Below are 12,000 nucleotides of genomic sequence, written 5' to 3'. Positions count from 1 at the left end.
CGTAATGTCAGAACTGAGAGACAACTCACGTGGATCATGACTTACGTTCTTCCAGAAGCCTGGGGGTATCCATCGTGAATTGTAGTTCACTAACTTCAAGGTGCATGTTTTTTCACTAGTTTCATCTCTGAAATGGGACTCAGTTTTACAACTGATAGCCCGGCACAGTTTGTGAATGGTTTTCTTAGTGGTACCTAACATGCTGGTGCACCTTACTGTTTACTGAGTGTGTCTTACACTTGATGAGCTATAGCAACAATGATGACTTTACTACTATTCACTGAGCTTCCTATATGCCAGGAGCTGTTCCAAGGCCTACATGTATTATCATTTCATAGTCACAGTTCAGATGGTTTATAGCTCTCCGGTATGTTCCGACCCTTTATTTCTGGGCTCTTCCTAATCAAAAGTAATTGGCTTACAGTGTAGAAATTGAGGCACATACATAATTTAGTACATTTCACCTCACAGAGAAATACTAATTCCCTGATGGCTTGTACTGTAATCACATGGGAACGCAGAAGACATTTGCAGAACAAGAAAAAGAAGTCATTTTGTTCTGGGGGGAGCTGGGAGGAGGGCTGGGGTGGGCGGGAAGGTTCTTTTCAGTTCTGTCTCTGATGGTGCCCTGTGTGAGTGCCTGCAAATCCTGTGCCATTCTCATGACAAAGCGTCTGGGCTTCACTCTCTCCCTCCTCCTTTGCCCCTTGCTCTGCTGTAGCTGATTGATCTTTCCAGCCTGCACCGGGAGCATCATCCCTCTCTTTGTGGCACCAATTTGGTAATGGTGGCTGACTGCAGTTGGACAATGAGAGAGTGGAAAATTCCAAGGCCACCTCTGTTGCCTGTGTCTCCCAGCTGGTCTTCGGTAATCCCCAACCATCCTCTGTGGATGATCAGACAGTGGGGTGAGCGTGCCCCCAGGGCGTGGGAGAGCCATAGACTCGTGCGTTTCCAGTGATCTGACAGGTTGGAGTGCTGCCCTGCACTACCGCAGCCTGGATCTGGAGAGTGAGCTCCAGGAGGATACGGCCGCGGCAGGGAACCGTCGCTGGCGGAGTATGCTAAAACTGTCAGAATGAGAGAGAAACGTGGCATTTCTTACATTGTTCTTTTACTTGGAACACTAAGCAAAATGGTAGAAAAGTCTGTTTCTCCTCCTTCCTTCCTCAGCCCAGCACCATGCCTGGCATATAAGAGGTCCTCAGTAAGGGAAAGAGTAAATCTGTTTCTGGAGGCCCTGGAGCATTGCCGTACTCCTGACTGCCTTACACTTCACGCCCTCCTCCCCCCCAGTCTATCCTGGGTCTCGGTCCTTCAGGACCAAGTTTTCTGCTAAGAAGGTTACTTTGACCAACTAAATGTTGTGTGTGGGAGAGCAGATGAACATGCAGCCTTAGCTTCACGTTTGATTTCTCCTAGCCTTCCTTTCCTTGTCCTTAAAATGACTGCCCTGGCCTCCCAGCTCCCTTGTCAGGGGCTGGAGGACTAGAAGGGAAAACGAATGGGAAGTGCTCAAAATGTAGCACCCCGGACACGGAAGGGGTCCCTCTCAAGGGACCGTGGGGTTTGGTGAGGGCTTTACTTCGCTGGAAGACAGTGGGATGGAGGTGTGGTTTCTCCGGTGGCCCCAGCGAGTGGCGGAGGAGAGCGTTAGGGCAGGTGTGTTCACGCGTCCTGAGGTCGTCCTGCTCGGCAGCTCCCAGGCTCACGTCGCTTGCCTTTGACCCTTCTTACATCTCCTTTCTGGTTCTTTGGAGGAAAACATGAATCGTGGTGTTTCAGGCTTTAATACTGCTGCCTTTCTGCCTCCTCTCCATTTGAACAATGTGGAGTCAGAGCAGGGCACACTCTGGAGGCCTGTAAGTCTTCTTTACACCAAGGGAGAAATGTTGTTGTTCCAACATAGCATGTGGGGGTGTTGTTCCACATGCTATGGCAAAACTTTATCTCCTCTTCCTTTTCTTTCCCCCTTAAATCCTCGCTCAAGGATGTTATTGATTTTAGAGAAAGAAGCATTGATTAGTTACCTCCCATATGTACCTCGACTGGAAATTGAACCTGCAACCTAGGTGTGTGTCCTGACCAGGAATCAAACCTGCAACCTTTTTGGTGTTCGGGACGACGCTCCAACCAACTGAGCCACCACCTGGAGCTGTCCTGTTCCTTTGAATACTCAGTGTTGAGTTTTGTAAAGTCTGCTATTATTAGATGTCACCATCTTCAACTTTTGAAAGTCAACATGGTCTGTATAGTTATTAAGTTTACTCCAGTTGACTTCAAGCTAAGCAAACACATCTTTAGCATCAACAATTAAGTTGAAATTTTCGCACTATATCACATAAGGAATACGAAGCTTGAGTTGAACTTGTGATTGCACATTCCAGGTACCCTCTTTGGCATCCTCGCTTCGGGGACCTCCCCGACCTGCCCCGGCTGAGCAGATGGCCCTCTGCCGGCCACTAGTACAGTCTGCATGGATTTCCCGCTGACACCACGCTCCTTGCCAGGCTGGGAGCCGCGGAGGGCGGGTCTCACCCCACAGCTCTGTGCAGCTCCCGCACCGGTCTGCAGGTCACAGAGTGAGTGTTCCTTGTAGGAAGGAATGGAGAGGGGAGAGAGGAAAAGGAGGGAAAGAGTACATTAAGAGATCTTGTATTTTTTTATTCTTTGCTGCATAATGACGGGTGCTTTGTTCAGGAACAGTTCTATGTAGAAGTCACAGCAGCTGACAGAGTTACCATAGTCATTCACTCAGCAAACAGTCTTTCTGAGCACATTCAGTGTGTCAGACTGGTCGGAGCCAGGGCTGGGGGGAGGCAATAAAATAGAATTTCTACCCCTTTGGAAGGCGAATATACAGAAATACCTGAACGTGGGAGCGGGTGTGTGGACAAGCACCACAGAAACACAAGCCAGAGCCCCCCTCAGCTGGGCAGGTCCAAGGCCTCCCACGAGAGAGGACCTTTGAGCTGGGCCTCGCAGGTCAGCAGGAGGTCAGTGGGTGGGAAAGGGAGAGGGCATTCAGGGCAGAGGAGGGGCTCACCCTGTGTGAACTGGGAGCTTCAGAGGACAGCATGAGGGGCTAGCGCCAGGCAGGGGACAGGAAGATTTGGTCAGGACTGATCCGGTCAGCCGCCAGCCTCTCCCCGGCCAGGGCTTGTCTGTCTGCTCAGAACCGTGCCTCGACGTTGCTTTCCTACACAGGAGCCCCACTAACTAGCCAAGAAGGGCTTGTCAGGTTTACTTTCAGCAGGGTACATTGCAAAAGATACATTTAATCCACTTTTACCAGTTTCCTCCTTTCTTCATGTCTGATGAACTCTGAACAGGACGAGAGGGCCTCCCTTACGGATCTCTGTGGGTGACCACTGGAGTTTTATCTAGTCTCCAACTCAGCTCAAGGTCTGGTCAGCACAGAGATGCACTAGTGACTCTTTATGTATTCATTGTGGCGATTCATTTAAAATGGAACCAGGAGAGGACAGACTGTGTCCCTGCACGGAAATCCCAGCAGTCTGTCTGCAAGGGTGGGCTAGTTGTGAGCATCCCTAGAGAAAGGCGTGGGTGGGTGGGAATGAAGCCATGGTTTCTTCTTTTTCTTCCTTCTGTATTTCTGAAAATGAAAGAAGACAGGCGAGATCACAAGAGGGGCTCTCCGACCTCAGAGCCCAGTTTCTTGTAGCCTGTGGACTGTCTAGTCAGAGGTGTGACTCTCTAGACAGACTGGCGTTCTTTCTTCCCTGGCTCCTGTCCACGTGGGTCATCGGGCAGTGTCCAGGGATGGGCAGGCATGGGCAGCCACAGGAGGAGTGACCCACTGAGGACTCCCTCATCCACGGCCACAGCCGACCAGAAACGCCCCGGTGCCAGTGCCCAGAACCCCTCGTGCAGGCTCTGCCGCGCGGGGATGAGCCGCTGCCGCTCACGTGCTGGAATGTGCGCGCAGGCTCCGGGCTCCACCCCGAGGTGTCAGGTGTGGTCACATGGCCGTGGCAAACCGCCTGCCACATCTCTCCCGCGAAGAAGACACTGTGCCCAGGTCGTGACAGCGGCCTCAGCTCACACTCCCATTTCTGTCCTTTGGGGATTGTGTGAAGCAGCTGGTTAGTGATCATTTGTATCTTCCACGTGAAACATTTGTCAGTAGTTTTCTTTTACCCGTTAACTTGGTGGAGGAACATGATCGGAGCCACGCTCGGCTCTGTCCAGTTCTGCCTCATGGGTGACAGGTACCACCTAGCCGACTCCACCCAGGAGGTCCCTGCGGACGAGAGAAGGCAGGGAAAGGAACTGGCACTGCCCGGGCGGGGGCCTCCAGTCCCAGGGGAAGAGAGTAACGAAACTAGATTATCACGTCAGAGGACATTTTTGGAGATTCAAGCTGAACAAAAGAATCTTTAAGTGTGACCTATGGAGAAAATTAAGTTCATTGTGATAACCTTTTTGGATAGAAGCATGGCAAAGCTATGGAGACCTACAGTAGCCTGTAATAAAATATTTAAGAATATCGTAGTAGATCTGGGCCCCAGGGTGTGGGACAGAAACTCAACAATGGACATCGTGTTACAGATGTCCTTTTACACCTGTTTGACAGACATCTGCAGTGAGTGCTTTCTTCATCAGACGGCTTAGGGAGGTGAGATGCCAGGTACTGTCCGCAGGGAGAGAACAATGGACGGATTTGGGACTGTTCGTCCTGTTTTGTTTTCTATCTAGGACGATTGTTCAAGATATAAGTTCAGCAGTGAGTAAAGCCCTTATAAAAATGGAAATGTGGGTGGGTTTTAGAAAGCAAGCATGTTACCTAAAAGGGCTTCATTCTGCGAATCCTCACTTGCTAACATTTGGTCATCTGACCTTGGGAAAGATATAAAATAAGAAGCACAATTTTATGTTCACTTACGGTACTGGCCCTGGTATTGATTTAGCTTTGGCAAGTCGTTGATGAGCCTTTTGTATTTCCAGTGTGCACTGTTTGTGACCACAGCTTGAACCGCGACAGGACCAGGCAGTTCTGGGAGCAGATATTCCTGGGACGTACCAGGGTCTAGAGGACACATTTTCAAGTATATTGTTAAATGGGATGGATAAAGAACTCTTCTTCTGTAAGATTACTTCATTGTTATTTTTATAGTTTGTATTATAAAGTATATTTGCAAAACTTAAGTAAAATTTGTATCATATAAAGAGAGACAGTGTGCCATTTAACAAGTTGTGTATATGGTTCAGTTTGCTTCAGCTTAGTTTTGTACCTCACCCACCCCCCCCCAAACAAAAAGCATTATTTTCAAATGAACATTTTGGTTTGGGCCTCAGACAGCAACCAGCTCTCATGACCTGATGTTAACATTCCTGTAATTTACTGTTTAAGAAACCGGCTGGATTAGGTCTGTCCTCTTCGCCTTCTGTTTCTAAGTGACCAGGTAAGAGAAGGTTTTAGGTGCAAGCATACTTCAAATAACACAAGGAGACATGAATTATTTTTATGCCATCACTAAAAATAGATTCGATACTCATTATATGCTCTCTAACATTTTCTAAAAACTAGGCACATTTTGAGGTGTATTTCAACCAGATAAAAGTCATTCCGTGGAGCATCTTGAGGCAAATTTAGAGAATTTTCATTTTCATGTTCCTCTTTACCTTGTTCTCTAACATCCTTGCTATTGCCTTTAACCCGTGGTCCATACGGCTTGCAAATGAAATGGCATCCGAGCGACAACACTGCAAGCTCTGTGACGCAGACCCCACAGGCTGGTGGGGAGCTCAGTCCCGCTGCCCCTCCTTCCAGCCTGCTCCCTGACACACACGAGGCTCTGCAGCTGCTTCCCGATAAAGGGACAATACAGTGCAGTGATGGTTTTATCTATGACTTTTGTAAAAATCGAAACAAATGCCATAACCTTCTTTGCTGTTGTGAACCACCTAGAAACACTTGTGCAAGTCCTGGGATTTGTGGTTTTGTCATTTGGGAAATGCTGGTGGCCACTCCGGAGCGGACCTCCCTCCCGTTGTTCTTAGGGTGAGATCGCAGAGCCTTTGTCCCTGTGGCCAGGAAAGACTGCAGATGGTAGAGGAGAGGGTGGGGAATTAGCAGGGGCCTGATTTGAGTCATGAAAGGTTAGGTGAATATTTGCCATGCATATGGAAGGGGCCAGGGGTCAAATTTTGAATCCCTTAAAGTTTATGACAGGATTCTGGGAGAATACTTCTGTGTTCAATACAATGTCATGTTCCATGAGAGGAGAATGATACCCTGACTAAACTACTCACTGTGCTCTTCAGGTGAGAGAATTGTTCGTCCTAGCAGTAATGGGGCGGGGGCAGTTCTGTGTGATAACCTCTCCTTTAGGTCCTCACACCCCCAGCTCTTCCTGCTGCCTTTCCTTCCATCCGCAGAGCTCGATGAAACCCAATGCGGTCAGTTCCCTTCTGAAAACTTACCCTCCGTCCCTCTGATCAGTAATCTCTATGTCCAAAGGTCTGTATCCAGAACATGCTTCAAGTAGAGAAATTGTAAGGGAGATGCAGATGGTCTTTGAGGAAACTTTACGTTCAAAACCTGAGTTTCCTTTTATTTAAGTGTGTTTTACTTATCGATGTATATTTGAGAGACACAGCATTCTGTGGATAGGCTAGAAGCCAGCTGAAGTCACTTGCACACCGACCGCAGTCTCTGTGATTGGGGGAGGGGCTGGGCGGATGGCTGCCTCGGCTGGAGTCCACGTGCCCTGTCTGAGCGGCTCCCCAGCTTTGCCAGTAGAGGTGGTGGTGTGGAGGAGATCTTCCCTCGTGCCCCGGCGTGTCTGCCACTGCAGTAAAAGACTTCTGGGTCAGAGAATTTGAGGAAAAAATGTGAAATTTAAACACGAATATAAAATGAGCCTCTGCGGTATTGTGTTCCCTGTGTGTGGGTATCATCACCACCGGAGCATTTGTAACCTCGGAACATCCGTGTCAGGCTCTGGACCTAGATTCTGAACCAAATGACATGCGAATTTAGTTCATAGGGTATTTTAAGTTTCACTTTAGTTGTTTTTACAAAATCTGGAGGTTCAATGACCACTCGAGTTTTATCATCTAGAAAGGCTGCAGCGTTCTAAAGGCTTTTGACGATCTCAGAAGAAAAATGATGAAGAGTAAGCAGCTGTTTAATGTCATGGCATGGGAAATATTGTGAAAGTAATACTCAAACTTAGTATTTTAAAAAATTGTTTTCTTATTGAACTACAGTAGTCCCCCATTATCCACGGGCAGTAGGTTCCAGGAGCCCCAGGGGATGCCCGGAGCCAGGGCAGAATCGAATCCTACTGTGCTGTGCTTTCCCATCCGCACACCTGTGATAACGTTTAATGTGTTTTCCATCTTAACTCCGAACTTACCACCCACTGTGACCACAACTTTTGACGGTTGAGGTGCGACAGCAGAACTAGCAGCATCTCTGTATCCTTCCCACAATGTAATGGCTAGAAGACTCAGTCTTACTGGAGGTCTTAGCATACAATATTTTTTCTTTCCCTAATAAGTCGAGAACTTTCACTTTTTCCCTTAAAAGAATCACTTTATGGCTTCTCTGTGGCATATCTGAATTGCCAACATCACAACCTCTTGTGCTTTGGGGCCATTAGTCCGTAAAATAAGGGTGACTTGAACGCAAGCACTGTGATACCTGGACAGTTCCTCTGATCACTGAGATGGCTACTAAGTAACCAAGGGGTGGGTAGTATATGCAGCATGGAGACGCTGGACAAAGAAAGTATTCCTGTCCTGGGTGGGATGGAGCAGGAAGGGGAGAGATTTGAAACGTGAATTGTTTGTTTCTGGAATTTCCCGTTTAGTATTTTTGGATTGCAGTTGACCACAGGTAACCAAAACCACAGAAAGCAAAACCAAGGACAAGGGACTGCTGTAATCCCATTAATATGTCTTTCTAAATGTGTCTTTGTGTAAAGTATTCATTTATTAGCTGTGCAGTCTTCTTTGTTTTTAAAATTTTTCTTTATTGATGTTAGAGAGAGGAAGGGAGAGGGAGAGAGAGATGGAGACATTGATGAGAGAGAACATCAATTGGCCGCCTCCTGCATGCCCCACCACTGGGGATCAGGCCCACAACCTGGGCATGTGCCCTGACCAGGAATCGAATTGGCGACCTCTTGGTACATGGGTCAGTGCTCAACCAGTGAGCCACACCTGCCGGGCTTGAGCAGTTTTCTATAAAAAAAAAAAAAAATTGTTTATACAAAGATAATAGTTTGGAAAAAATGTTTACATTTTTATTTCTGGGCTGTATGTTCATTTTTTCCGTATCTTGGTATGAAAAGCAATTCTTTCCCCATTTTCGCTTGAGCACAAATGGACTTATTATCTACCTATTCTTTCATTTATAGAAGAAAAAAACCAAGTGGTACCTCATATCCACCATTGCTATAACTATATATGTCAAAACTATTTTCTATAATAAAGTTTTCTTAATTCAGCTAATGCTGAATGGAACTAATATTTTTAATGGAATTGGGAGTAGTCAAAAACTTAAATTTTATATACACTACCTCAGGAGCACTAGCACATAATTCCTCTCAGAATAATACAAATGAGCACTTGTCTAAACTTTGCGAAATAAAGCTTTCAAACATCCTACTCGGATTGTGGACTAGGGCAGAAGGAGAGATGAGGGCGGCAGGTTGGTAACAGTGAAAATAGGAAAAGAAAAAGAAGGGAAGAAAGAGAAGATTAAAAGGAAAAGATGCAAGAGAAATGAAAGGGAAGGAGAGAAACATGGGGACTATTACTCATTCATTCATTCATTCATTCATTCATTCATTCACTTGTTCATTTGCAAATATGTATTTTGTGCCCAATGTGTGAGGCTCTGGAATTTTAAGCAGAGACTCAGACTCATCCTTGTGCTCCTCTGATGGATAAAAGTGTCATCCCAACCACTGAAATGATGTTTCAGCTGCCTAAGCGCAAGCGAGATGGAAGCTGAACCTCTGCTCACTCCTTTTGTGGCACAGAACCAGTCCATCTCTGTCACAGCACCTGCGTTTGGTTTCTGGCTTCTTCTCAGATCCTGTTCTGGGTGATGAGGGCCACACCCAAGCAACCACCCATCTGTCAGGAACACTGTCATTGCCTTCTGAGTATTTCACAGTCTGTTTGTGTATGGTGTCCGTAGATGGGTACATTATGACCCAGAGTGATGAAGAGCTAAGTCTGGAGATCAGGTACTTTCCTAGAGGAAGAGACAGTCAAGTTGACATTTCCCTTATTAGCTCTTCCTTTAAAAGTATTTCATTGGAATAAACCTATTTTGTAAAATTCTTTAATTTGCTTCCCAGTTCAGAAAAAGATTTCAATTTTCATTTGATTCAAAAGTTAGCAAATTAGATCTCTTTGACCTGATTTTTTATTGGTGGATTGCTTCAGGTAAATTCCTGATTACACTTTAAACATACGTATTAAAATCCATGCCCCCCCCCCCCCAAAATTATGCCCATTTTAAAAAGTTTAAAGTTTAAAAAAGAAAACAGTATTTTTTTGCCCTGTGTTTTCACCACCCATTTCATACATAAACACATGTAGGCAGCACACGGCTTTGACTTAATATAAAACATATGCTCTTACGGCAACTTAACTAGTGTGTGTTTAAAATCTGTGCATGTGTAATTTAGTTCCTGATTTGAAACTGCAGTTTTATCAGACTTTAGGAGGAACAATGCCAAACCGTGACCGGTTGCACTAGATGTCACAAAGCTCTTTGGAGCAAGGGAGATTCTCAGGACCCGGCCCTTTTTCATCCTTCATATCCTTTCCTATAAACCTGATTTAGAGACATTTGTTGTCATGTGTCACTGGTTCCCTGGATCCTGTAGCGGCCTCTCCTACACTCCCCTTCATGGGCTTTGTTCTCTTTGGTCCTCAGGTTATGTCTCGGACCCTGGCTGCTCCCGTGAAGTCCAGGTGCACATTCTCACTTGGCTTCAATGTCTACTAGTTCTTTTCAAATTCAGCTTCACTCCAGCAGAACCGTAGGACTTCCTTCCAACTCCCTGCAAAATCCTGTTTCTTTCAGTCTGCTTTTTTTTTCACGTGTACACAAGCTTAAATAAGTTCCTCTGGCAAATGCAAGGAAGAACGGGGTGCGGCAGTGTGTTTCCTGGTGCGGGATTGCCATCTTTGCTGAGGGCACCAGAGCTGCAGCCAAGGACTCTGTCCGACCTTGGACCAGGACATCAGCTTCTTGTTTTGACCCCCAAGATCCACGTGCTGTGTCATGTCTGATTGTACCCTCTGGGCTGCGCTCTGGACCCACTGAACTAGCTGCACTGTTCAGAGGTCATCCGGCCTCCTACCGCATCTCTATCCCTCCTTGTGACTGGGACCCTGAAGATTTTCTGTCTTCAGCTACAGACCAGGGTGACATTTCTTCTCTCTCTGACAACTATGCAAAACTGCAGTAAATGCCAACTGTAATCTTCTTTTTCAGGCCTTAAACTTGAACCTTGACTCTTCATTCCCCATGAGCAGTCCATCAATAAATCTGTTGCCCTCTCCCCTCTTCTCCCCACTTCCACTGCTTTCAGAATCCAAGCCACCATCATTTCTTGCCTGGACTATTGCACTGGCCACCTAACTGTTCACTTCTGCTCCCATCCTTATCTTTCTATACCCATTGTCTATGCAAGAGCCAGAGTGAGCCTTTCAAAATAGAAATCAGATCCATTCACTCCTTGGCTCAGAATCAACCCCCTGGCTTTCTGTTAGCCACAATAAAATGCAAACATGGCTATGAGTTCCTATATGATCTACCTGCCCCTTGAATCTCATGTCTTACCCCTCTTCTTACCTGCTCTGCCTGGGCCACACTTGTCTTCTGCTGTTACTCGTCACCCCAGAACGTTCCCACCTCAGGGCCTTTGCACTTGCTCTTTCTCCTGGCATGAACTTCTATCACCTCCTAAAGAGCTTTCCAGAGCACTTTGTCTTCTGTCCTTTTACCTCATTTCTTCCTTAGCATTGATCCTTGCGACATGTGTCTGTCATTGAGTTTTATCTTCTCCTTCACTAGAACGTAAGCTCAGACAGGAGTTTTTTTTCTCCACTGCTCTGTCCCCAACACCTCCCTGAGGCATTAACGTGTGGCCAGGACCTAGATTTTTCTGGTTCAAAGTCCAGTGCTCTTTTCATGACTCTGGTCTTCCATGACTCTGTGTGGCTTTCCATAGGTTTTAAGTTCCTGGAGTACAGCAGTTGCATCTTTTATTTCTTTTGCCCATCTCCCCCGGGGTATAGGACCCTGCCGTATAATCAGTGAGGGCTACCTGTGCCTCATAGATGCCGTGGCCTGACTGAATGACGTCCTGTGCTTGCTGTGTCTGTCACCACCTGGACCCCAGGCTCACTCAGGGTGCACTTCACTCTTTGTGGGACTAAACGATAGGCTGCTGTCACTCATCAGACACACAGTGACACTTGGAAACCACAGGCCGTTTGAGTGGTAGGAGTCTGCTTCTCAGGACATAGATTCTTTGTCTTCTGCGTTTTGAACATTTTACGTAGCTGCAGAACTTGACGTTAGAGGAATGGGCTGAAATGCACAGGCCCTGTGCTGGTTTAAGCCTGATATATTTTACACGGTGTTGGCATTTCTGTACTTAACCACCCGATGTTCTTAAGGAAAGTGCGTCCTGGGTATGTTCTTTTGCAAGTGAAAGAGCATCCAGGTTTGGTTGGCTGGATCTTTCCAAAGCTGCTTCTAAAAGGCCTCTACATTTTATTTTGAGAATGTTGTCCTCTTGCCTGTGAAGTCCCTTAGATGACTCTGTAATGCCAACTGTCCCCCTGTTCACAGGTGATCTGCAATTCGTTCACCATCTGTAATGCGGAGATGCAGGAAGTCGGCGTCGGCCTGTACCCCAGGTATGGTGGGTGGTGTTTCATTGCCTGGGAGAAGCAACTTTTGGAGGTAGTTAGAAAGGCTGTTGCAGCAGCGAGTTC

The 12,000-nt window shown here is 46.6% G+C and overlaps 1 protein-coding gene across 9 annotated transcripts in view; it reads left to right on the top strand.

Moving 5' to 3' along the window:
- The window catches only part of SMYD3 (SET and MYND domain containing 3), a 552,423-nt gene that overhangs the window by 407,923 nt on the left and 132,500 nt on the right, over positions 1-12,000 (top strand). For 6 of the 9 annotated variants that reach the window (XM_036277707.1, XM_036277710.1, XM_036277709.1 and 3 more), the window contains one exon: positions 11,855-11,922. The exons of 1 other annotated variant lie outside the window; for it this stretch is intronic. In XM_036277707.1, the coding sequence (XP_036133600.1) occupies positions 11,855-11,922 (68 nt within the window). Of the gene's footprint in view, positions 1-2,501; positions 2,583-5,076; positions 5,109-11,854; positions 11,923-12,000 lie in introns of those variants that run through there. 2 more of the 9 variants (XM_036277717.1, XM_036277711.1) reach the window with 2 other exon arrangements.

This window comes from Molossus molossus, unplaced genomic scaffold (genome assembly GCF_014108415.1).
Source record: "Molossus molossus isolate mMolMol1 unplaced genomic scaffold, mMolMol1.p scaffold_m16_p_23, whole genome shotgun sequence".
NCBI classification, from domain to species: domain Eukaryota; kingdom Metazoa; phylum Chordata; class Mammalia; order Chiroptera; family Molossidae; genus Molossus; species Molossus molossus.
This window is presented reverse-complemented; position numbering and strand designations above follow the sequence as displayed.